This window comes from Haematobia irritans, chromosome 1, assembly GCF_050003625.1.
Source record: "Haematobia irritans isolate KBUSLIRL chromosome 1, ASM5000362v1, whole genome shotgun sequence".
In the NCBI taxonomy this organism is placed as follows: Eukaryota; Metazoa; Arthropoda; class Insecta; order Diptera; family Muscidae; genus Haematobia; species Haematobia irritans.
In genome coordinates, this window is record NC_134397.1 from 15,241,616 (window position 1) to 15,269,454 (window position 27,839).

At 31.1% G+C, this 27,839-nt stretch overlaps 1 protein-coding gene across 1 annotated transcript; it reads right to left on the minus strand.

Moving 5' to 3' along the window:
• Positions 1 to 7,871: 7,871 nt before the first annotated feature.
• On the minus strand, positions 7,872 to 26,702 carry slmb (beta-transducin repeat containing E3 ubiquitin protein ligase slmb). The gene is made up of 8 exons (XM_075289333.1): positions 26,042 to 26,702; positions 21,474 to 21,696; positions 10,823 to 11,094; positions 10,565 to 10,744; positions 10,043 to 10,497; positions 8,327 to 8,516; positions 8,122 to 8,257; positions 7,872 to 8,043 (listed from the first exon to the last, which is right to left on the minus strand). The coding sequence occupies exons 1-8, from the start codon at positions 26,096 to 26,098 to the stop codon at positions 8,024 to 8,026; spliced, it is 1,533 nt and encodes a 510-aa protein (XP_075145448.1). The 5' UTR covers positions 26,099 to 26,702; the 3' UTR covers positions 7,872 to 8,023.
• Positions 26,703 to 27,839: the final 1,137 nt, after the last annotated feature.

Below are 27,839 nucleotides of genomic sequence, written 5' to 3' on the forward strand. Positions count from 1 at the left end.
CCAGTCGTCACTAGATGGCGCCGCCGATCCTAACGCACACGACACGTCTTATGCGCTTTACAGACTATCAGTTATTCCGGACGGAATGTCGATGATTGTAAAGAATCTTACAGTGTGTCGGATCGATACGACTTGTCGGTGATGACTAAATAATCGGTAAATGTGTTATCGATCCCATAAACATGCAGCAGTATCGATTATGCTATCGGACTTATCTTGTAATGTGACCAATATATGGGATATGTTCGACACGAGCAGTGTCGTCCGGATAAACATATATTCTGGACGGCGCATTTTATACATCAAAAATTGAAATAAAAACAAGGAAAATTTTGCCGCCAAGGTTATTGCATTTGTTCGTCATGGAAAGTGATTCGACTACCGCTGTTGTTATGTTTAAGTGTAAGTGTAAAGGTACCAAGCCAAAACTGAATAATCCCATTTTGAGCATAGTACTATTTTATGGACCAAAATGGCTAGATACAAATTGGTTCGCAACATTTAAGCGTTTAAACACAACCATAGCGACTGTCGGTCGGCTACTATTCTTAGGGCAATCGCAAAATGAACGTCCCTCAGGCGCTATATAAAATTTGAATAAATATTACACTTCAAGCATAAAATTAGTAGCAGTATTAAAGCTGAAATTACACACCATGCTGACTTGACTATTGAATAAATAAAATAAAAATAATCCCTGTTACATATATAATATACATTTCTTTAAAAATAAGTAATTATTGATAATTATTAAAAAAAAAAGTAACAGAGTTAGCCAATTTAGCAAACACCGGCTCCTTTCCTTTTTTTCAGCAGAATTGACTGCTAACAAATTTCGTTGAATAGTTGTTTGTTAGCTCGAATTTAAAGATCGAATTAAAATTGATAAAGGAATGACTATGTCCCCTTTTTTCAAAATCCGAAATCGCAAAATATTCGTTTGGCTATGTTTTCATAACCATATTAAAATTTTGCAATAGAGTTTTTTTAACGAGAAATTTTAATAATATTTTTATAACACCAAAACATATTTAAAAACCGATCAAATCCGGAAGAATATCGATTTTTTCGTTACAAGAAAAAATATTTCCGGTAATTAACCATTCTGAATATCGGAACATGGGGGATGCAGATCGATCTCTATCACGAAATTAATCTAAACTGATCAACTTGGATTACTTAGCCGATGCCCATAATGTCACCAGTATTTGCGAGAGGAGATAAACTTTTGGTAACTTTTTTTGCACCTCAGGTATATAAAGTCTTAACTAGGCTTTTAGATGCTCAACAAATATTTGGAACAAAACCAAAAATTAAGAATATGCAATTATTAAGAATATGTCATATTTTTGCAGTTCGTGGCTTGTGAAGCATAGAATCATGCCAAACAATAAAACAAATATCATGTAGCTATAATTTCTAGTTCGGCAGATATACATACTTCGTGTCAGGTAACCTGTGACTAAGGTTGGGTTAGGTGGCAGGCCGATATTTTAGACACACTTAGACTATTCAGTCTATTGTGATACCACTTTGGTGAACGTCTCTCTTATCACTGAATGCTGCCCGATTCCATATTAGTTCAGTGACAAAGGACCTCCTTTTTATAGCCGAGTCCGAACGGCGTGGCATTTCACATTGCAGTGAAACCACTTAGAGGAGCTTTGAAACACTCAGAAATGTCACCAGTATTAGAGGGGATAATCCATTGCTGAAAAACTTTTTGGTGTTCGGTCGAAGCAGGGATCGAACCCACGACCATTTGTATACAAGGCGGGCATACTAACCATTGCACCAGGGCGGCTCCCTCACCTGTGATTATTTAAACCTTGAAACCCATTTCCAAATCGAACGTTTCCATCATAAATAAATGAAAAAGTCTAAAGATTTTGCTATTAACTAAGGACTAAATTTATTTTATTCAAAATTTATAAATTTAAAAAATATCTTTATTGTTTCAAATAACAAATAATAATATAAAATAGGCTGGCAAATACTATATGCTTTTTGCACAAATTACAAGTATAATATATATATATATTAAATATATAAATAAAAATTAATAAAATAAAATACAATACAATTTATTTTAGTTTAATTTTTATCAAACAATTTTTCTAGTATCCAAAAGGCAAATCAATAAACAATATTTTAGCTTTTATTTTTCGCTGCAAAACAAAACAAAATACATTTTCTTTTTCAAACATTTGGTTTATCATGTTACACAATAAAACATAGTTTAGATTTAAATTCGAAGCAAATAGGTGGATGAACATAAATTGTAAACGAAACACAAAGCTTAAATATTTTGGAAAACTTTTGCCTAAAACATATTTTATTTATTCTTTAATAATACAAACATTTATACATATTCATATTATTGTGTTGTGTTTTTGTTTTATTTTCAACAATATTACTGTATTTTATGGTATATATATTATTTTTTGTATTTCTGTTATAATTAGTTTAACGTTGTCGTATTCTGTGTATACACAATGAGATACATATATATGAATGAAATCATTTCAAATTTGTCCAAAGTAAAATAATTGATTCAAGAATAAAGTCGAAATCTTATTAAACATTTCATGATATAGTTTGTTTTTTTTTTTTTATTTGTAAACATAAATATATAGGAAGTCTAACAGCGCCTATAGCCACAAAGTTTAAAGGAATTGTTATACTTGGAAACTCTCAAGCGTCAATGAAAATTTCCCTATATTGACCATATTCAGGAATTGAACCCATAACCCTGTGTTTGTAAGACTGACATACTAGTTTTTGCACAATTACTCAATTTTCTTTATAGGCATTTTATTCTTTACATACACAGAAAAAAAATCAAGAAAATTTTTTCAATTAAAGACTTCGGCTTTAAAAAATATACAATTAAAAATTTAATTGATTCAACAATTTTTTTATAATTGAAATAAAAGTCAAAGTCACAAAAATTAATAGTATCAATTTTTTAATTGGATCAATTAATTTTTTGACTTAATTTTTTAATTGATACCATCATTTCTGTGATTGAAGACATTGCAATTAAAAAGTTAATTGGATCAATTAATTTTGTGACTGAATCAGAAATTTTTTTTGTGTGTAATTACACAAGGTTACATTTCTTGTGATTCACTTGTAGTAACCCGTTTAACCACCATTTTCTGAAATCTCCTTTGGTGCAGGCTTGGTTTACGAACTTTTAAATCCCTCTTCCTCCTGTCTATTCACTCATGTTAGTTGGACACGTAACACACCAGAAAATTTTAATAACATTCATTGGTTTCTAAAAGAGAAAAAACTTGTCTTGCCATGTTCTACATTCGGAAAGCATAAAACGATTTTTACTTTGAAATAAACACAAGGTCATTGTAGAACCAAGAAAACAATATTTAAAAAATATGACATTTTTTTTAATGTACAAATAACAAAAAAAATATTTTTCGTTATGGAAATCTATCTATAGTAGTCAAAAATATATAGTTTTTGTTTTGAAAATCTTATGATTGATCATTACTTAGACATATTGGGGGCATAATTTCTAATTCCAAGGGTCACATACCTTTTCTTTTATCAATGTGTCCACCTACCCGATATAAAAAAAAATAAAATTTTTCTTTAATTTTTTGAAATGGCTAATAAAAATCTTGCATGTCAGTTCAGAGAGAGATTTAAATTTGCATTTAAAAACTTTGGCTTGGAACTAATTAAAATTAGGATATACCACCATCTTTATGCAACCCATCTGATCATATAGTAGCATTAAAAATATTTGTATACCTTATATCTTCGTTGATGGACATACAATCGTTTCCCCTACTAAACACAGTTGGTTAGTGCTACCGCATTCTGTATTTCGAGCTTTACTCTCATTTTTTTTCACCTCAAGTGATCCAAACTAGTTTCTTGGAAGAAAATTGATAAAAAATATGTAAAAAATATAAAGATATACCCCTATATTTAAAAAATTTTAATTAAACTTTAACCCAAATTTTTCATACATTTTTTGCTCGATAAACAGATTACAAATTATTTTCAATATGCACAGAAAAAAATTCACGAAAGTTTTTCCAATTAAAGTCTTAATTGAGTTAAAAAAAATATATTCAATTAAAAATTTATTTGATTCAACAATTTTTTTAATTGAAACAAAAATCATATTTTTTAGTATCAAATAATTTTTTAATTGGATCAATTAATTTTTTTAATTGGATCAATTAATTTTTTAATTGACGTTCAATTATTTTTTTAAATCGATACTATCATTTCAATTAAAAAATTAATTGGCTCAATTAATTCAATGATTGAATCAGAAAAAAAAATTCTTTGTGTGTGGGCAAAAAAGTTTGAATAAAAATTGGAATTATTATTTACAATAAAAAATATTGAATGAAACTGATATCAAACAATATCCTTATTTTAAATATACCAGAAAACAAAATGTCCATAGATTGCACTAAATAGCATTTACTACTATGTATTTAATAGTTTGAATGGACAACTCCATTGATAGAATGCGAAGATTCAAAGAAAAGCTCTTCGCTTAAAAAAAAACCAACTCAAATCTGTGTATCTTACACACACGCCTTGGAGCATTAAATTAATTAAAAAATCCCACGCGAAAAGCCTTATTTTGGTAGATTTCCATAGCTTAAAATATTGAGAACGGCGATAATGGAAAGCAATCATAACGTATATTAGGTAAAGAGTGACTGCATGTTGTTACAGACACATTCGAGTCTAAGAAGTTCTTTGTGATATCAATGATGGTGAACACCTCTTTTTATCAATAAATGATGCCAGATTCTATATTAAGCTCAACAATAATAACGAACCTACTTTTTATCATAAATAACTAAGTAATGGATGACCCATCGCTCTCCGACCAGAAGAAGCCCAAATGAATTTTCGGACATTTCGTTTTGTTTTTTTTTTCGTAGAGAAAATTTGCTTAAAATTAAATTTTGTAGTTTTGCGGTTCTAGTCGTAATTTTTGTTCAACTATAAACTTTTGAATATTTAATTTGATTATAAATCATCTGGTGTATCAAAAATTATAAAATTGTGGATATAAGAGGAAAAATGTTAAAACGAATCTCATTTTCTTCGTTTATTCCTCATTTTGGAAACTGCCAGACTGCGTTTGACACCGATGGGTCATCAATTACTTAGTTGTCTAAGCTTTTTATAGCCGAGACAAAACGGCATGCTACAACATGTGTGAAAACCTTGGAGAAATTGTCACCAGAATTACTGAGGGTACATAAATACCCGTTGTTTAGAGATTAATGCCCATGTTCGCAAATCCACTTCCAGGTGAATGTAAATCAATTCCACGATTTTGGTATCCTACAATCCGCTTTCACCGAAATTTTCGTGAAATCAATACACTTGCAAAAGTATTGGTGAAAGTTGAATTATGTCCAAGATGGATGTATTTCCGGTTAAAAAAAAAGTACTCGCGTAAAAAGTTTGAAATGTTTTATATTTAATACATGAGTTTTATTAAAACTGCGTCATTTTTAATTAAAAAATAATGAATTAAAATATGTCTATTGATTCCACTTATTTTGATGTCCGCCTTAGTGAATTTTTAGGTGATTTTTGCAACTCAGCTGGTTACAGAAAAGTTCAAAAAAGAACGTGGAATTAAGAACACAAAATTTTCACATTCGTGGATTTGACGTGAATGGTGGAAGTGGAAATCCGTAACTCCAAATATATGGTCGCAACAATGAGCAAATATTAGAAGAACGAACAAATAATATCTTTGCCACGGATATTAATATTTTTGCAATTTGGTGTATACCATACTAAAAGGTAACAAAATTTCTTCATGAAAAATATAAATCTTTAACCCTTTCACTACCTAGAAGGACATTCGAACACGACATCAAACTCTATTTCCTCACTTAGTTTCGATTTATTTTAAAGTAAAGACTTTAATCTAAATAAGCAATAAATATTTTCCATATTGGTGAGCACTAAAATGCATTTTTATAAACTTCTTTAAAAAAAAAACGAAATTTTGATTCCATTTTTCTACTGTATGTCTCTAGTAAATATCAACTGTAGTTGATATTTTCGGCCTCTTTTTTGTATTTTTTTCTCAAACTTCCAAAGATATTATAGACCAAAAAGCGCTTATTTTCGTCAGGCCATTTAATTACAATTCAAGAATCAAGTTTTCAGAACAAACTCATATAGCTCTCGAAGTAATTGAGGTAGGTCCTCAAAATTACAATTTGTATTCTACATGATGTTAGTACAAGTAAGCCCAAAAGAAAAATTAAAGTTTTTAACTTCAGATTTATTTCGGTAGTGGAAGGGTTAAATAGCCACAGAACATTTTTTTTTTTTGGAACATTTGAACACAAATATGGGAAATTTCGAATTACATTAAAACAAACCCAGCAAAAACTCCTATTACCAGGTATGAGTACAAGTATGCCTGCGCCAAATTGGTAACAACTTCCTCGTACATATATCAGTAGTAATACTTTTACACGGGCATGACATTGGAGGAAAGTACTTCCGTGCAAGCATACCAGCAGTCGAAAAATAAGTACTTCTTCGCAAGCATACCAGCTCTCCAAAAATAATATCTTTTCCATAAAGATACCCAAAAAGTGCGAACTCACCCCTGTTGTTTTGTAATCCAAAACACTATACCACGCTCCACGACATGGATCTATTCAATGTTGTTATTTTGTAATATAAATTATATACTATACAGCTTTAGAAAACAAAGGTATATTTTATTATCAATTTTTTTCTGAAATGCAATTTGGCATTACTTATCGCTACTACTAACGGTGCCCACTGTAGAGCCGAACCCTGACCTCAAGATATGATTTTGATTACCGGTATTAATAGAAAGAATCACTTTTTGCCTACACAGGGAAGTTATTATTTTTAAATCCCAGGTAATACTGCAAGTAGTAACTTTTTGATTACCGGTATTACTGAAAGAATCACTAGTGCTTACCCAGTTTTTGCTGGGAAAATTAATCAAAACGAAAAAAACTTTTCGACATACTATAAGAGTAAAATATAACCCTTCTATATATATATAGGATTGACATTCTCCTTTATATCGTAAAGAACTGGCGTGCTCCTCAATTATTTTCATTTGTAATTCGTGTGTAAATAATATTTTGTTTAGACTATAATAAATATTCAAACAATTGTTTTATTTTTACATAATTTTTCTTAAAAATTTCTCAATATATATATATACTTTTTTATAATAATAGTTATTTTTCATATAATGTACGATTTGATGTGTTGTATTTGTTTGGGGTATGAAACGGACAATTGAGTTTCTTTTTTATATATCTTTATAATTTTTTTTTTTAATGAATGCCAGCAATTTTGTGTCTTTTTTTAGCAATGATTTTCTTTAATGCAAATGTCTTCTATTTTTTCAATTAACAATGTTTTAGTTTTAATTACAAATATTGTTGTTTCCCAATTAAATAATATAGATTATGTGTCTTAATTAAAATTTCAAAAAAAAAAAAGAGATGATACTTTATTTCAGTTATTTCTTCAGTACATAACACGTAGATAATACAAGAGATAATATGAAATTGAGCTTCTTGAAGCGGGTGTTTCCCATCAAAGAAATTTAATCAATATTCTTACAGCCACCACTAGGTTTCCTAGATTTTCGCCAAATGGCTCACATTTAATATTTATCTTTGCATTATCTTCGTATCGCCCTAACGACTCCAACTATTAGAGGTTTCAATTTCGATGATCCTCACACTTTACATAGTCAACACTTCAATTGTCAATTTTGCCAAAAAAAAATTGTTTAATTAGTATTTAATCGTTTCTTAGGCGAGTGTATGGAATAATTAGAGATCGACTGGACAACTGAAATGGAATACATTTTATTTTTTTTTGTTTTTACTAAATTTACAACAGTGTCTTCAGATCGAAAAATAAAAACACAATTGATAATTTATTGTTTATTTCGTTAGTTGCCAACGTTTAGAAGCATCTGATCTAGTAAATATTGTTAATGTTCCATGAGAGCGGCTAAAATTTAAAATAAAAGAAATATTATTATAACAAATCACATAAGCAATAATAATAATAATAAATGAATGAACTTACGTGATGGTGTGCGAACAGTAGCATTTTCATTTGGTGTGAAATTTAAAAAGTCCCATATTAATATTGTATCATCATGTGAGCTACTAACGATTTGGAATTCATCGAACTGCAAACGGAAAACTCGACCAGTGTGTTCCTGTCAACGAAAATGTACAAAGCAAAATGTAGAAATTTGTTTTTATTCTTATATTTTAAGTAGACATACCACTAATGTGTTTAAACATAGAGAATTCGACTGGGCTCTAGGATCCAAAGCTGCTACTAAATCCCAAACTTTTATTTTGCCATCGTAAGCTCCGCTTACAATACGTTTGGAATCAAATCGTATACAACGTACTAATTCTTCGTGTCCTTCCAGCACGCGTAGGCAAGCACCGCATTCAATATCCCAGAGTCTAAAAAATATAAAGTTGTAGACAAATTAGATTTGTTATGTAAACGAACCATATGTCCAAACAGTGAAAATTGAGACGATATTAAAAACTGACCGCCGTTTTCTATGCACTTTAAAAACAATATCAAATATTTTGCAATTATATTGACACTTTTTATAAAATTCTATTTAACCCTGGACAGTCACTCTTCGTCAAAATTACAACGCGTAATTTCATTTTCGATTTAAAATGCATTTTGGTCGATTGAGAAATGATCAATTTAAGTTATACCAATACAACCATTTTATGAATTTTTGTCTTGAGCTTTTTAGGGGGTTCTTTTCTAAAAAAAACAAGCAAAAGTGCGAAAAGGCTTCGAATTCTGTTATGAAAATAGTGCCACGCAGAGAGGCAAATTGCGGGCATTTTCACCACTGCCGACAAACGAGAGTGCTGCGATTGCCCTGTTTGCTCCTTTGAATTATTTTCTGCCCGCTGAAATTTTTTTTAGGTTGCTGGCAACATTTTAAAAATGTGCATTCTGTACAGACAAAATGAAGGCAAAGCACTTTTTTTTAGAAAAGAAAACACCATTATACTAAATAAAAACAAATTGAATAAGGAAATAAACTCAATTTTGGTTCTCATTTTTGCTTACGATGCAATTTATAGCATCTTGAAATAAGCCGTAGTCAAAATGACGAAGTATGACGTTAGTGTACAAAAAATAAGGATGACTTTCCAGTGTTAATGGCGATTAAAAATTATAGAACTTAAATTTTGACACAAAATTTAATATATAATAATTTTTGATTAATTGTTGCTACTCCGATAATCCGATATTTTAGGCTCACTTAGACTATTCAGTCCATTGCGATATCACAAGTAGTGAATTTCCACCACTGCTGAGAAGGAATAAACCACCACTGAAAATGATTGGTGTTTGGTAGAAACTGGGATTGAAATCCTCAGTATTTTATATGGAAGGCTAAAATGCTAACGCTTGGAATTTGATGTACTCCAGCACGCGTAGGCAAGCACCTATATCCCAGAGTCTAAAAAATATAAAATAGTAGTCAAATTATATAAATTGTAATTTATATATAATGGCCGCTTTGTTGCTATGAAGCACATAATGAAGATAAAAATAAATAAATTAGATTATGTACATGAACCAAACATCCAAATATAGAAAAAACTGACGGCAATTTTCTATGTACATATTTCAAAACAATATCAAATATTTTGCAATTACATTGACCCTTTTAAAATTCTAATAAAAAAGTTCATTCATTAAATTAAATTTTGTGTCAATTTAAAATTTAAAATAAAAAAATGTTTGAGTAATTCTTCATTTGTTTTTGTTTTGTGGAGCTTTGAGGGGATAAAGCACCATTGAAAAATTATTGGTGTTTGATCGAAACTGAAATTGAACCCTCAGTCTTTTGTATGGAAGGCTGACATGCCAGCCCTTGGAATTGGATGTACTCTATATATTCAAAATAGACTTTTCCTAAAAAAAAAAACAAGAAAACTCTAATACATACCTTATAGAGTTATCTGAACTACCACTGACCACCAATCGATCTCGATATTGTAGGCAAGCAATACCACGTTTATGACCATTCAATGTCCTCACAAATTCACAACTTGATGTTGACCACACTTTAATTGTGCGATCACCACTAGCGGATACAATATATTTTTCATCGAAATCGACAACATTTACGGCAGCACGGTGACCCACTAAAACACGACGCAGTGTTATTTCGCTGGGTGAAGTCATATCCCAAACGGCAATGGAACGATCCTTAGAGCAGGTAACCATCATACCGTTATTGAAACGTAAATGGAGAACAGCTTCACAATGATGTATGAGGGTATTGACCATTTCGCCGGTATTAACGTCCCAGACGCGTACCGTTGAATCTGATGAACCACTTATAATGACTTTGTCATCGTATTGTAGGCACAACACAGATCCTGTGTGGCCCGTAAGGGTCTGCAAGAGTAAAATACATAATAAAAATTGTAAACAATTCCTGAGCAATGTTATATACAATATTCACCTTAATGCACTGTAAATCCGCACGATCCCATATCTTAATGGTGTTATCACGTAAACCAGAGACTATTTTGACATCATCATATTGTAGGCAATAAACACCTTTTGAATTTTCAGAACGGCAATTAATTCGACGTAACATATGACGGCCTGTTCTCCAATTGTTTTCAATGCTTTCGATGTCCTATAGAAATGATCCAAATTAGAATAGGAAAAAATGAGTACATAATTTTTATATGTCTGTGTAGTTGAATTTACTTACATTCATAATTTTAGGAAATAATGCCCGATAAAAAGAGTGAGGTCTATGTGTAGTACCAGGACGTGGCTTAAACAAATACTGTATCCAACCACGACGCTCCGCTAGCCCACGCCACAAAGAATCAGTGCGTACCTTGCGTTCAATCAACTTCTTCCATAGCATACCCTCCGATATGACACGAAGCCATTCCTTACACACCAATTCGGCAGCTTTCAAAGAATCTGCATCCAAATATGATAAAATATTTTCCCCAATGTGATCCAAACCTTTCTCTATAAATAGACAAGCAAAATAAAATAAACATTTAATAAATGGTATTTTTTTAACGATAGCTTTATATTTTTTTTGTAATAATTGACTTCCCCCCAAATTTTTAAATTTGTTTATTATTTTTCATTTTATTTCCATTTATTTTCTGAGTTTTCGAATACAAAATTTTTCATTGTCCATTTTCAGTTTTTAAGTACCCAAACTATTCTTCTGTTATACAAACCGGATTGTTTCAAAAAAAACTGGATTAAGTTAAAATATTCCACGTTCGCCTGTTTTCTAAAGTTCCTAAAAATGTGGGCTTTACTTTTTCAGTTTCTACTACTTGCCTATATGTAGAATGTAGAAATTGATGCAAAGGAAATAAAAAACTTTTGCATCAATTTCTAACAGGTTGGCTGATAAGTCCCCGGTCTGACACATAAATGGCGTCGCTAGTATTAAATGCATATTATTTTTATATAGTACCAACCTTCAAATGATTCGTGTCAAAATTTGTCTGTAAGTCAATTAGTTTGTGAGATGGAGCGTCTTTTGTGAAGCAACTTTTGTTATTGTGAAAAAATGGAAAAAAGGAATTTCGTGTTTTGATAAAATACTGTTTTCTGAAGGGGAAAAATACGGTGGAAGCAAAAACTTGGCTTGATAATGAGTTTCCGGACTCTGCCCCAGGGAAATCAACAATAATTGATTGGTATGCAAAATTCAAGTGAAATGAGCACGGAGGACGGTGAACGCAGTGGACGCTCGAAAGAGGTGGTTACCGACAAAAATATCAAAAAAATCCACAAAATGATTTTGAATGACGGTAAAATGAAGTTGATCGAGATAGCAGAGGCCTGTGCAAAACAACAACGTATTGATGATTCTGAGCGGTGTTTGCAGCTATTAACTCGTAATACACCCGAGTTTTTCCGTCGATATGTGACAATGGATGAAACATGGCTCCATCACTGGAAAGACTCAAAAGTCCGCTGGTAAAGTAATGGCCTGTTTTTTGGGATGCGCATGGAATAATTTTTATCGATTATCTTGAGAAGGGTTTACCCATCAACTGTGACTATTATATGGCGTTATTGGAGCGTTTGAAGGTCGAAATCGCGGCACAACGGCCCCATATGAAGAAGAAGAAAATTGTTGTTCCACCAAGACAACGCACCGTGCTACAAGTCATTGAGAACGATGGCAACAATTCATGAATTGGGCTTCGAATTGCTTCCCCACCCACCGTATTCTCCAGATCTGGCCCCCAGTGACTTTTTCTTGTTCTTAGACCTCAAAAGGATTCTCGCAGGGACAAAATTTGGCTGCAGTGAAGAGGTGATCGCCGAAACTGAGGCCTATTTTGACGCAAAACCGAAGGAAGGTCGTTATAATCGTTGTATCGCTCTTGAAGGGAACTATGTTGAATAATAAAAACGAATTTTGACTAAAAAATTTGCTTTTCTTTGTTAGACCGGGGACTTATCAGCCAACCTGTTAGACACCCATGTTCGGATAGCCACTTCAATTCCATTTCCACTATCCACGTCAAATCCACGAACGTGAAAATTTGGTGTTCTTTTTTCTGTAACCAGCTGGGTTGCACAAATCACCCAAAAATTCACTAAGGCGGAAATAAAAATAAGTGGAATCAATAGACTTATTTTAATATGTTATTTTTTAAATAAAAATGACGCAGTTTTAATAAAACTCATGTATTAAATATAAAACATTTCAAATTTTTTACGCGAATACTTTTTTTAATCGGAAATACACCCATCTTGGACATAATTCAACTTTCACTAAGACTTTTGCAAGTGAATTGATTTCACGTAAATTCCGGTGAAAGTGGATTGTAGGACACGAAAATCGTGGAATTGATTCACATTCACATGGAAGTGGATTTGGGAACATGGGCAAGAAGAACTGTATTCGAGTCGAGTTATTCTATTGAGACTAACGAGCTGGAAGCAGTTGATTCTTTCAAGGATCTTGGATTGCTAATGGACCAGCGTCTGAATTTTCGCCAGCACTGTCTATGGCCATCAGGATTCATGAAACGTTGGAGTAAAGAATTTAGGGATTACTCAATTACCAAGATACTTTACACTTTATTAGTACGAAGCAACCTTGAATATGGTTCTATAATTTGGGATACATATTATACAATCCACTCAAATAAGATTGAATCCAGAAGCATTTTCTTCTATTCTGCCTTCGACACAGACGTTGGGATCGCCAGTCTTTACCATCGTATCAATTTCGCCTAAATCTTATACAATTACCCTCACTGCAAAGTCGTAAATATTTCTTTCATAATGAATTTAATTCAAGGTGAAATTGATTCTGAGTTTCTTCTCAACAAACTGTCTTTTAACACACCTATTAGATCTAGCAGAAATTTTGAACCGCAAAAAATTACATATTATAGGTCAGATTATGCAAACAACGATCCGTTTCGAAGGTTATGCCTTCAGTTCAATAAATATTATGCCATTATAAATCGGTCTGAGCAACTAGTTCTGAAGAGAAATATCATTTTACACTTAAACCAGTAGTTATATTTATCTTTGTTTGTACATATTAGTCTGTAAGGATTTTGTATCTATAGACTTAATAAAAAAAAAAGAAGTGGTCACCCACAATCGCCAAAATTGTGTCCACATTTAGTTATGAGAGATTAATTTTAATGTGTTAATATAGACAACGTCTCACGACATTTGTCCACTTTTGAGAGGCGACCGGTTTTCAGAGTGTCCAAGTTTGATAGGTTTCACGGTCTAAACTTGTTTGGCTGAGTAAGTAAAAAATGGAATGTAATTTTACTCTAATGCACATTTAAACCCCGCACGCACGAGCAACATCACCGTACGTAAATTTACCATTTTAGAGATATTTTAAAATCCTCAAATGCTCCTATATGGAATCAAAAATTCTGACGGATTTACACATCATTGCCCTAAGGTGGCTCCCAAATTGCACACTATATATAACACACACTATGGATTTTAAAGTATTGCTGGCTCGATGTACTAAACGCTACATCCAAACAAAATTTAGATGCAAATAAAAACCAAAAACAATAAAACTATTTTTTTTACTCAGCAGTAAGTGGTAGTGATTGATTGCCTTTGATATGCCAGTGACAAACCAGCACTATGCACAGAATAAGTCAAATCACGTTTAACCTAATTTTAAAAACAAATAACAGACATATAAAATACAAAACGCCATTCCACAGGAAGAGATGAGCTATGGAGAAAATATATTTCATGAATATCATTTACGTATTTCACATTTCGATTTTTTTATCAATGCATTGGAATTGTATAAAAATGAGAACAACTCTCGCATCTTATGAAATTCTAATAGGTTTAAGACGAGAGGAGTTTAGAAAAGGCAAAATGGATTAAATTTCGCAGTAAGTAAGATTGATTTAAATATATGGAAAACAAAGCTTAGCGTTTAAATGCTTAAATAAAATTTAATTTAATTTAAAAATATTTACACCTACATTTGAGTTATTAGGAGATATCTTGAAAATATTGGCAATTGTAAGTTGTTCTACGTAAATTCTGCAAGATAATATTAACTCAGTATAAAATTATTTGATACATTTTGTGTTTTAATTGAGGATTTCTGATGTAGTACGCCTCCACATACAAAAAATTTTTTTTCAGATTCAATTACAAAATTAATTGATCCAATTAATATTTTAATTGAAATGTCTTCAATCACGAAAATGATGGTATCAATCACAGTTTTAATTGAGCATCAAAAATACTTGATTAAAAAATTAATTGATTTTATGAGCAAAATTCAAATAATTTATTAATTGATTCAATTAAATTTTTAATTGATGTTGAGTGCAAAATTCTATCAATTTTTTAATTAAAAATGAAACAATTTGTAATCGCTATACTTTCTATAACTATTTTTAATCCTTTTTCAGTTTGATTCAAAAAAATGTATAGTTCCAAAAAAAATTTTTAATTGAGAATTAAAAAAAAAAATCCATAAATTCTTAACTGTCTTATTCTTCCGAGTTTGATTAAATAGTTAATTGTATCTTTTGTTTTTTTGGTGTTTTATTCGATCTTTTTCTTTCCATAAATGTCAATAGTTTTATTAAGCTTGAGATCTTAGTATTTTCCTTTATTTTTCATCCATCATTCCTAATATTTCGCAATTTTCACTGAATTGCTTCTTCAGAGGGGATTTGATATATGAGACAGTGATAACAAAACAATACTTGTTTGGGAATATTTTGGTGGTATTTTTGTGTGTGTGGCAAAATTTTGTTGATATTTTTTTGTGTGCACACAAGAATTAAAAATTTAATTGATTCAACAAATTTTTAAATTGAAATAAAAATCAATCACACAAATTAATAGTATAAATTAGATATTTTATTTGATCAATTAATTTTTTAATTGACTGTCAATTAATTTTTTAATTGATACTATCATTTCTGTGATTGAGAACTTTTCAATTAAAAAATTAATTGGATCAATTAATTTCGTGATTGAATCAGAAAACATTTTTTGTGTGTAGTATCAATTAAAAAATTAATTGAAGGTCAATTGAAAAATTAATTGATACTATTAATTTTTGTGATTGATTTTTGTTTCAATTAAAAAATTTGTTGAATCAATTAAATTTTTAATTGAAGTTTTAAAACTCAATTAAAATTTTAATTGGAAAAATATTCGTGAAATTTTTTTCTGTGTTGCCAGTTAATCATTGGCTTATGTAGAAATATAGTCCTAAGTGAGCTGCCATACATACTCGTTGTTCATCATCATTTCGGCCTTGAATGAGGAATTCAATCCCAGTTTAGAACGAACAGCAAAAAGTGGTTTATCCCATCTCATTAATGCTGGTGGACTTTTGTGAGTCTTTTAAAGCTTTTAAGGCGCTTCGCCGCAAAGTGTGCAATGCCATTCGGACTCGGCTATAAAAAGGAGGTGCCTTGTCATTGAGCTAAACATAGAAACGGGCAGCAATCCTTGGTAAGAGAGAAGTTCACCATTTGTGGTCTCACAATCGACTGAATAGTCTAAGTGAGCCTAAAATCACAGTCTGGCATAATACAAGACCTAGCTACGACAATGCCATTTATAAAATGTATTTGATTATATAAACAAAAACTTACTATCAAAATTCTGTCAGCAATGTAATAATTTTTATAAGCTGATTCCTTCAAAATACCTTTAAAAATATGCCTTTATTATTATCATTGTATTGTAAATACGAATTGCAGTTTTCTTTGAAACTTGTTTTTCTTATTCTTCCTAAAAAAAGTAACCTTTTTTCTATTGTTTTACATTACATAGTCGAAATGTTGATCAAAGTTCAGATATTTATCGACGATAATGCCAATATATAACATTTATTTTACTTTCCTTTTAAAAGCATTTTCAATGACAATATCTTCCATTACCTTGTCTTCATGATTATTGAAACACTTATTACATATTTTTTTATAAAGCAATTTCTAAATTACTCCTTTTGCATTTCATCATAGTAAAAACTCCCATTTGCTACTATATCATATAGACAAATACCTTCCCAAAAACAAAAACACACACACGCTCACACATATACTGAAACAATGTAGTGGTGGCAAACATTTCACATAAGACAACGAGTCATAGCTTAACAATCACAATGAACAAAGAAGAGATGAAGAAAGAGTTATTAAATTAAGGCAAAAACCTTTTGGCAATATCATCCATCCATGGCTACAACAAATATGTGTACTTAAAGCCATAAGATAAACGCGATTCGTAGGGTAGTCGTCATCATTAGCAGGCCAAAAGCCATTCATTCCTTCCAGTCACAAGTCAAAGCACATTTTATACTTCTTTTGTTTTTTTTTGAGTGAGATATAGAGGTGGTACATCACCATTGCCACACTACATATCTTATAACTGGTTTTGCAAAACAAAAGAAAATAATAAAATATATAACATTGCTTTCCTATATACAAATTTTCTTCCTGTAATGCACATTTAGCTACTGAACTCTTAAGAAATTAATAATAGTGATTTGCAAGTCTATTATTATTCATAAAATGAAACATCTTAAAATTCTAATGATTATGAAAAACTATGTCACAAATATTAAGTTGCCCTAACAATGAATGTCAATAAATAATGAGATTTATGTGAAAAATCAGTTTTGAATTTTATAAAAACAAGTACATACAGTAGTAAGTTCGGCCGGGCCGAATCTTAAATATCCACCAGCATGAATCAAATATAATAGTTTATGTTACTTTGAAAACTCTTAGCGGGTTACTTGATAATATATAGAATTTCAGGGGATTTGGTGACAGATATTCATTCTCCCAAGCAGATCAGTTCAACCAGTACGCTTCCCAAAGACAAATTTTAAGATTCTACCTATGAAGACTAGATCAGATTCTGGATTTATAAGAAACGCTTTTGTTTGAGTTTTAGAGAAATCATAAACATATCGTGTAAATGATGAAGTAAAGCCTTGATATGAAATCTTTAGTCTGTAGATTTTTACCGCCATTATTTAAATGATTACGAGGAGTAAAATAAATCTGGAAATTTTACTTTCAGTTTCATGCAATTTTTATGATCAGAAGTGAAATCGGTAAAAATAAATATGATACAGATTTTTGCGGGTCTAAAAGGTCCTCAAATACCTCCAGAATTCAAATTTCAGACAAATTTGGTAAAACTACGAATTCTACAAGCCCTTTACTCTTTAAAATCGGGAGATCAGTCTATATGGGGGCTATACCAAAACTAGGACCGATACGGACAATTTTCGACACACCTCTTCTTTATGGTCCTAATATACCTCTAGATTTACAATTTCAGGCAAATTGGATAAAAACTACGGATTCTAGAAGCCCAAGAAGTAAAATCGGGAGATCAGTCTTATGGGGGCTACACCAAAAAATGGGAAATCGACACACCAATTTGTGGTCCTAAAATACCTCTTGATTTTCAATTTCAGGCAAATCGAATAGAAAATACACTTTCTAGACGCCCAAGAAGCAAAATCGGGAAATCGGTCAATATGGGGGCTATACCAAAACATAGACCGATACTGACCATTTTCTAGATTTCCAATTTCAGGCAAATCGGATTGTAGATACAGTTTCTAGACGCCCAAGAATTAAAATCGGGAGATCGGCCAATATAGGGGTTATACCAAAACATGGACAGATACCCCCACCATTTGCGACACACCAATTTGTGGTCTTAAAATACCTCTAGATTTTCAATTTCAGTAAATACAGTTTGTTGTGGTATACACCTGCAATCGGTACACTTGTTATTTATGATTTAAAATAAGAGCCTTTGAAAGAATAGGTTTGATGTAAATTTAAATAGGCTTTGAATTGATTGTTGAATTTTTTTCATTATATGTATACTTGTCTTTGTAAAACCTTCATCAATATAACTTGAATTTCTTTATAAAAAAATTAAATCTTCTATCGTGTCTTTATTTTTAATACAAGACAGTTTCTAGACGCCCACGAAGCAAAATCAGGAAATCGGTCCATATGGGGGCTATACCAAAACATGGACCGATAGGCACCATTTTCGATACACTTTTTGATGGTACTAAAATACCTCTAGATTTCCTATTGCAGGCAAATTGGATAGAAACTACGGTTTTTATAAGCCCAAGACCCCAAATCGGGAGGTCGGTTTATATGGGGACTATATCAAAACTTGGACCGATATAGCCCATCTTCGAACTTGACCTGTCTGCAAAGAAAAAAACGAGTCTGTACCAAATTTCAGGACGAAGGCTGTAGTGTGATTACAACAGACAGACGGACAAGCTTATATCGTCTTAGAATTTCTACCTGATCAAGAATATATATACTTTATATAGTCTGAAATCGATATTTCGATGAGTTACAAACGGAATGACAAACTTATTATACCCCCGTCACCATTCTATGGTGGTGGTTATAAAAATGTCATTAATAGACATTTCATACTTTTCAAAACATCATTCTTTAACTTTCGAAATCGACGTTATAATATAGGGAGCCATTGTGATGCAATGCTTACATACCCAGTGTTGCCAGTAGTTTTCTGGCTCTTTTCCCCAAATTAGGACACTTTCGTCCCCAAACATTCCCAATTTAAATCAAAATTCCTCAGAAAAATGCCCAATAAATTTTTGACAAGTTTTTATAAAAAAAAAATAAACAAATAAGATCTGCGGTAGAATATCGATAATTTAAAAATTGAAAAAATATAAAATTTATTGTCGTACCAACTTGCGAGCTCCAATAAGATAAAGATTTCGAAAAACAACATCAGGAGACCAATGTTGGAAAAATGAAAATGGGAGTTCGGTCACCATATATTTATGGACGAAAATTTATTTCTAAATACTCAATTAATAAAATTGGCCTGTAAATAAATATGAAGGTGAACCATCTTCATCATTTCTATATATATGGGATATATTGTCCAACGCAGTGATGAGAGGTTCGAGTCCTGACGAAATGATTTCACAATGTCTTAACCTAGATGATTAAAATTATAAATTAGCGCTTGGGTCCGAAAAAGAAAATCCAGTGTCCGTTGCTAGTCAAAATGCTTCATTTGCATGCTTTTGTATCCTTTTTAATAATGTTGAAACAACAGAATTTCATGAAAATCATTATTTCAAATCTGATTTATTATACTGAACGGATTTCGAAAAAAAAAAATTCCCACAAAAAAACCCCAAATTTATGAAAATTCCCCCAAACAACTCAACAAGTCCCCAACTCAAAGTGTTCGTCCTCATCCACCTTTTTTTGTGCCACAAATGTGATACCTTTTACGATTTTGTGCCACTTTTCCAATAATTTATGCAACTTTTTCAAAAGTTTAAAATTTATGGGAAGTTAACATCATAAATAAATGTGTTATTCAGAAAATTGGATATTGTGTATCAACCATAAACATATGTCGTCCGTTAATTCCTAATATATGTGAGCGGCTATGATTCAAAATTTATTGTGGAGTTAAATATTGTTTCTATGATTATATGACAATTATGAAAATGTTTAAGATTTGTAGTGCGGCCGCAAAGAATAATTAATGATGGATCCCATGAGACCTCAGTTAAAAAAGTTTGCAATCACTCTTGGAAACTGATTGTTCTAGTTCGGCAGACTATAATTCTGATAAAATATATTTAACAAAAATTATTCTATTAGAAATATACATATTTTCTTCAAAGAGTTATATTGCAGTTAGTTAATTAGCCGATATCGACTATAAAAATTCTTTTTATACAATAGAAAATATACAATAGAAATTTCTAAATAAATTCTTTTTATATTAAAGAAATTGCAAAAATATACATAGGCCATGAAGTCAAATCAGAAATTATTTCAGAAAGCATGCCTGAAACTGGTACTACTACAGTAAAATCTTATATTTTAAAATTTTACCCTAAAATTGTCAAATTTTGTTATGACTTGACATAATAACAAAAAATGGAATAATACAAAATTCAATTAATTAAAAAAATATGCCACTTTTGTGCCACTTTTTGGCGTTTGCCACGTTTTCCCAACGGTAACGCTGTCTATAACGATACTATGATTAAACCCCATTGTAATAATTAATTTGAAAACGATTAGTAGAAAAAGCCACCTGGTGGAGAAGGTATGTTTGTGAAAGATATGTATATTTGTTTACCAATTATTTTATTACGCATACAGTTAAGCAACACTTTAGTAATTTAGAAGTTCATGTTTTTCTTCCTGCTTCCTCTTTTAAGCGAAATATATGATATATTTAGCTTTGGGATTTTGTATACAATCAAGCTTCATGTTTGTTGGTTTTTTTGGTAGAACAATTAAAAAAGGTGTTTTTATACTTGATTTTGTTTCCAACAACGATATACCATTATTTATGTGTGCACGTACTTTTTATATATACAAAATACGACGACAACGAATATTATTAGGACCCGTTCATTTTGATATAAACTGTTTTCCCATCATCTTCTCGTCGTCTGGTTTTTTTAAGTCCATTTTGTTATTAACGTTTATTTTTAATGTCTTATTACGAACACCAACAAATAAAAATATTGCTGACTCAAAGGTCATTGCTTCCATTACACAAAAAAGTGAAGAAGAAACAATCGCATATTCAACGCAACTTTTGAAGTTTTATGAGAAACAAAGATAAAATTTTAATAAAATGGAGCTAGAAAATTTATGCTTAATACCTAATAATAAATGAACCACCAACTAATTTTTTAGATATTTCATATCATATTTAAATGATTTTTCGTTTTTTCTTTGAAAATATAAAACTGCAAGAAAACTCACAATATTTGTTGTATGGACATATCTCTAATTCTATTCAATTTAATAACAATATTCACTTACTCGGTAGTAATGATATAAAATCTCTTTGCAACATTGGCTTTAGGAACGCATCGATGTGACCATGCTGATAGTGACACATCCGTGATAGAAGCTGCTCAACAAAATCCACTTGATCAGTTTCGTTCCATTGTGAAAAATATGTTAAGCAGGTATCGCGTTCAACTTGAAATGTGGGGGAGGATTCTTTCTTCCGGACAGGATCATATAGCATTGTTGTAGTAAACTGTAAGAAATTATAAACAAACATTAATAAATACTAACAACATATGAAATAATTAAAATATTTTAGCTTGGAGTTAGCCTCAAAATCTACTAAAAGTGGATATGAAATCCCTTTTTTATAGAGTATAGAAATCAATAAATTATATGAAAATTTAAAAACTACGACAAACTCGAGCACTGGTACTAGTCCTGCAATACGTCCGTTAGTGACAATATTTCGTAGGATTGCCAGTTGGACAGGTGGTGAATTTTTCTCTTAATAATGAGTGCTACCCGATTCTATATTTAGCTCAATAACAATAAGATAAACTATGAAATACACAGGAATGTCAACATCATTAGTGAGAGGGATAAACTACCGCTGAAAAACTTTTTTGGTGCTCGGTCGAAACGGCAATCTAGCGTTGAGAGTACATCTATGCCGACAGGAGCAGCGGAGTAGTGGTGTATGTAAGACGTTTTAGGAATATGTTACTATCAACACTACCTATGCCTGGCCATTCTTGAAACCGGGCACTGGAAACAAAGTAGGCAATTCGTCTAAGAAGTTAGAGCACACAAATTATGACATGGGTGTATATAGGCCCCCATACGACAGCGAATTTGGGTCCTCTTTTCGATCTAACCGAACCTAGATATATCAAGTTCATCAGGATTATTTTAAGTATTATTTTTTAAGTGTCTCTGTGCTCTAATTTTTTTAAATGATTATGGATTTTTCCTCATCTGGTAAAAAAAACTAAGATTTTCAATAAAAGTTAACATTTAATATTCCCGTTCGATTTAACGAATTTTTTAAATAACGAAAGTGACTGACAATATATCGTTCGTTAAACCGAGCTTCGACTGTATTTTCAGCGGTTATATTCTTAACTGGCATATGGAATATATAGGCAAGATGACAGATATGTCCATAGTACTGTTTAAAAGTCCGTTAGCTAACGTAGCACTAAGGGAGCTTCATGAAAATGGGGGTTACTTGATTGGATTTTGTAAAATGTTTTATTATTTTTTAAATTAATTAGAAAATTATCAAAACCTTTGAGTTTAAAAAAAAAAAAAAAAAAAAACTTCTCTTAAAAACCCTCCCTCCAACTTGATGATAACTATTCGAAGGGAAATGATTTAATATGTTTGAAAGTGCAGATGCGAAATATGATTAAATTGGAGTACTTATAAAAATATTTGGGTACATATTCATATCCTTAGTAACGAATGCTTTTTTTCATCGCATCATTCGATTTAACTAGACTTACTAGGGTAGACAGTCATTCATGAAAGCTCACCGTTTGTGGTGTCACAAGGCTGCCACTCCAACATAACCAACAAAATTATTAACAGCGCTAAAATGATGAGGCAATCGATAGGCAAGCAATCGTTGTTAAGGTACAACTAAATTATTTCTTAATTCATTTTTTGATAGATAACTGTAAATTCTACGACAACTACATAATAACAATAATCTAATTGACCAAATAGAAAGAAGAAAACATTCGCACAACCTTTCCCAAACGACACCATAATTTTCGAGGAAATAGTTTCATTTCAATTGAAAAACAAAAAAAAAATGCCACAAGCATATAGTTTTACTTACCGTACAACTATATGACTAATAGCAATAACATTAGATTGCTCCAGCAGCAAATGCAAGAGGTAGGGCGGGAAACAATCTCTGAACAATGTCAAACATGTTGCTTAGTGCGAATAATAGTGCGAGACGTGATATATCTGAAGGTAACATACAACTACTTAAATAATTGCAATTTAAGGCTTTAAAACAACATCAAAAGCAATATCATTTAAAGAGTATGACAAGTGAATGGCTTTGTATTTGTTTGATATCGCTTTTGGAAGCAGACTAGTCACAAACAAACGAAGATAACATAAGTGGGTAAATAATAAATGAAGGGGGGGGGATGCCTACTATGCAGAATTTGGCTATCGGAATTGTTTAGTTTTTTGCCGGCCTTGACATTCACAGATATTATGATATATGTATGTTGCTGTGTGACCACATTAGTATGTTTTGTGCCTTTAAACAAATTAACTTTTTTTCATGACAAATGTTTCCTTGAAAACTTTTAGGCTAAATATTATAAAAATTACGAGTGTGACATAAAACTAAGCCAAACAACAACTTTGGAAAACATGTCCTCGATTGTGATTTTCTTAAAGATATATTTCGAATGTTGTTAACACTTCAAATGTTATCGGTATGAATCCTCCATTTTTTCAGCTAACATGAGTCGATAAGTTATCAATTATGTGATTTCTTTAAAACTAATTTCCTTTTGCCATAATCGATTTTATTAATAATCCATGTCAATTTAAAAATTGTTTGGTTCAAATAAACATGATTGAAATACACAGTATTTATGGTAAAAAAAGTACATATACACGAAAGTATTTTTTTGCCTTGCTACTCTTATATGTGAATATCGGACGCATCATAATCTAAGGGCTTCGATATTTAATTCAAAATTTAAAAAATTTAAAAATTTTGGGACCGATGATAAATAGGGTTCGAAGTTTACATATCAACTTAGTTGGACAATTATATGGCATTTTTTTTACTTTTTTTGTTAATCGAAATAAAACATCAATAATTTTTCAATGAAACCATTTCAAATTCTTCATGCAATAACGTATAAACCTTTATATCCTCATAAAAAAATCTATTATTAGTTTTCATTGTAAGTTGTCTTTGTCTCAATTAAGTTAAAGATAATAAATTGCGTGAGACATTTGTTTTTGTAGACAAAGAAGTACACCCCACTACTAAATAGGAGCTACATAGCGCCCATCCACCGACCATAAGCCAACACAAGAATGCATAAAAATATTGATAAACAAAATAATATAAGGGACGCCAAAATCAACATCATCCATTTTAGTTAAAGACATGATCAAAAACCCCATAAAGGTGAAACTAAAGTTAAATAACCAAACCTTGGGTTACAAATGAATATTCAATATCACCAACACACATATAAATCATCATATAGGGTATCGACTACTACACGCTAAAAAATGTAAATTGCAGTCTTATTAAGTTACGAGTTCTTTTTTTATTTTAATTAAAGGCAATATGTGAAATTCCGAGATCTTTATATCACTGACGGCGCCAAATCTGTACTTGTCGTGTACACAAAAATTAAAGGATGAGCTGGAAATAACTAGAACGTGTAATGTAATAATATGTACTTTATTTACTCTAAATTTGAGGTTGTTTCATAAAAAATATTACGTTTTTCATAATAAAGAAATTAAAAGATATTACAAAGATTTGTGGATCTGACGCAACATTTCAACATAAGCCAATATCACATCTTTTCTTCTCCAATGTATTTAATTAAAAATGGTTTTTTTCGTCCATAAAGATACCACATTTAATTAGTCATTATATGTTGCGCCAGTACTATAAACTATATTTGAGGTTAGTAGAATAATACTAACCCGTAGTTTAACATCTGGATACCTGATTTAGAAAAGAAAATTCTCAAAGAGCACATAATTTTCACTTTTTTCATTTAGTTGGGTACAAAATTCGAACTTCTACTCTTGGGAACTAAAATGTTGATTTAAAATTTGGGTACATTTATTTTAAATTACAAAGGAATTACCCCAAGCTGGAATTAAAAATGTTTTTTTTTTCTTTTTCTTTAGAGTGGGAACCACGTATGGGTTTCCCCCATCAAAATACTAAATAAGGACTGAAAAAATATATATGACGATGATTATATTTTTATCAAATCTTCAAATCAAGGATGGAAAATATTCGGGCAATGATTGTCACACATTCCGCAAAAATAGGCTGGATTTCATTCGGTACGATATTACTCGAGATCTCCACCCAAACTTCAAACTATCAACTAGCAAAAAAAGTACTAACTATATTTTTATAAATTTTTTTTTCAAAAAAGAAAAATTGATTTAAAAATAACAGGCGCGGAAACGTGAAAAAAATAAATAATTTCGCGCGATAATGTGGCCTTTAAAAATAACGTGTATGCAAGGTATGTTCAAACAACAAACATCTACCATATTGAGTGTAGTGTTTAGAAAGAATATATATCCGAGAGTTTAATCAGAGATGAACTTAGTCCACAAGTTTCATAAAAATAAGTATTTGCAATGTTACGAATTTCACTATTTCAGAATAGCACATAGATTTCTTCACGTGTACTCCTACATATTGTGTGAGCGCCATATCGGTGTGAGAGCGATACACACACATTCATCGACACTAGAAGACGATAAAAACAACTAATTCAACCAAAAAAAAATTATAATTTACAAAAAAAAATAATTAAATAATTTACAAAATATTATTTAAAAAAACTTACGGGTTGCGAATTGGAATTAGTTTCATCCATAATTTTATCAGTCTCCATTTTCATCATGTTATAACTTTAACTGTTTTTTTAGCTATTCAATAAATTTTAGATTTTCGTAGATTGTAGGAGTAGGATATTTCACAAAAAAATAAAAATTATTTTATTGTATTTATTCCACCTCACGAGGGGAGCACAAAATTTTATAATGTCGTTTAATTATGACAGGAAAAAGTAAAAATATAAATCACAGTGTAATTGTAAGATGCAATCTTCTTCAAATAAAAACTCTTCACTCGCGTTTTGTTTCACAGCAACAACAATAAATCGAAGGGGGAGAGAGAAAATGATACGATATAACCGTCCCTCTTCGATGCTTGCCTAATAAGCTATTTACAGGTTATGCTTCATAGCTCTCTTTCTGGCCAACATACAAATTTTCCGAACAAGCAAGTCATTCGTTTTTCGATTAAGATTTTTTTCTTTTCAGCTATCACTATTTAAAGGACATTTTTATGCAATTCCTCGCAATTAATATCACACTGGATATATGATAAAAGAGATAATAACTTTATACATTGAACAGAACCATGTTCTTGCCCAATTTTTCTAAGAAATTTGAACACGAAGGTAACTTAACTCCGACGATGTTTCGCGTTGTTAATAAAAGCGTTCATAGTAGTGTTGGAAAAGTAACGAGTATTTGGTTACAAGTACTCGTTACTGATTAATTTTTTTGAGTACTCGTTGCAATTAAATGAGTACTCAATATCTTCAATACAATCCCAATAAACACAACTGCTTGAAAAATGCTACAATTCAAATGTTTTTCAAACAACTAATTAATTAATTTCAGTAGTGGGATTCTGTATTTCTTCACGATAATCGCATCGTTTACCTTGTCTACGAAAAAACGTGTTTGCACTAACGATCGTGTCATTCTGTGACTAATCTGTAGCAACTGTTTTTACCCTGCTACGAAAAACGGTGTAATGACGAAAACAGTTTGCAAAATTGGAATTTGTTTAAAGGCCGGTATGCACCTCTAGCGAAATTTTCGGTAGCAAAAATTTATTTAAGTCTACAACAAAAAAACAGGGCTGTGTACACAAATTTTAAACCAGCTAATCGCTTTTAAAAATTGTTAATATATGTTCCAAATATTCCTCAAATAAATTGTTTATTATTTAGAGACCTTTTAAAACTTTTACGCACACAATGATTGTAATAAATTAAATGTTTGCTGCCAAAATATGCTTTTGACAACCCTGTTATTTTCATTAGAGGTGCGTACCAGCTTACGAAATTGAACGCTACAGAAAATTTCGTTAGCATAAATAGCAATGCATTTCTTATGGGAATGAAATTTTTCGCTAGAGGTGCATACCGGCCTTAAAAGGAATACACGAAGACGGAAGAGAAAAATGGGCGATATTCTCAATTCTTATGGAATTCCCTTTAATTTAAGACCATTTAAAGCTGTTCCGGGTTCCGAAAGCTTAGAATCTTCGGATTTTTAAAATGTTGAAGAAAACTCTTTTGTAATAGAGAAGGGATCCATTTTTTCCTATTAAAAGTAACCTACATAATTAAAGACCCTATTTTGCATGAATGAAATTTGGAACAAATCTACTTTACAACAAACAAATCTACTTTACATTTGAGAAAAAAAAAACAAACAAAAAATCTTCGTTGTTTACTTAATGATATATTGTTATCTGACCAGAAAACAACACAACTGATTTTAAACGATTGTAAATTTAGTTTAAAACGTTTACCGAATAGCTTGGATGTTAGAATCGCACTACAG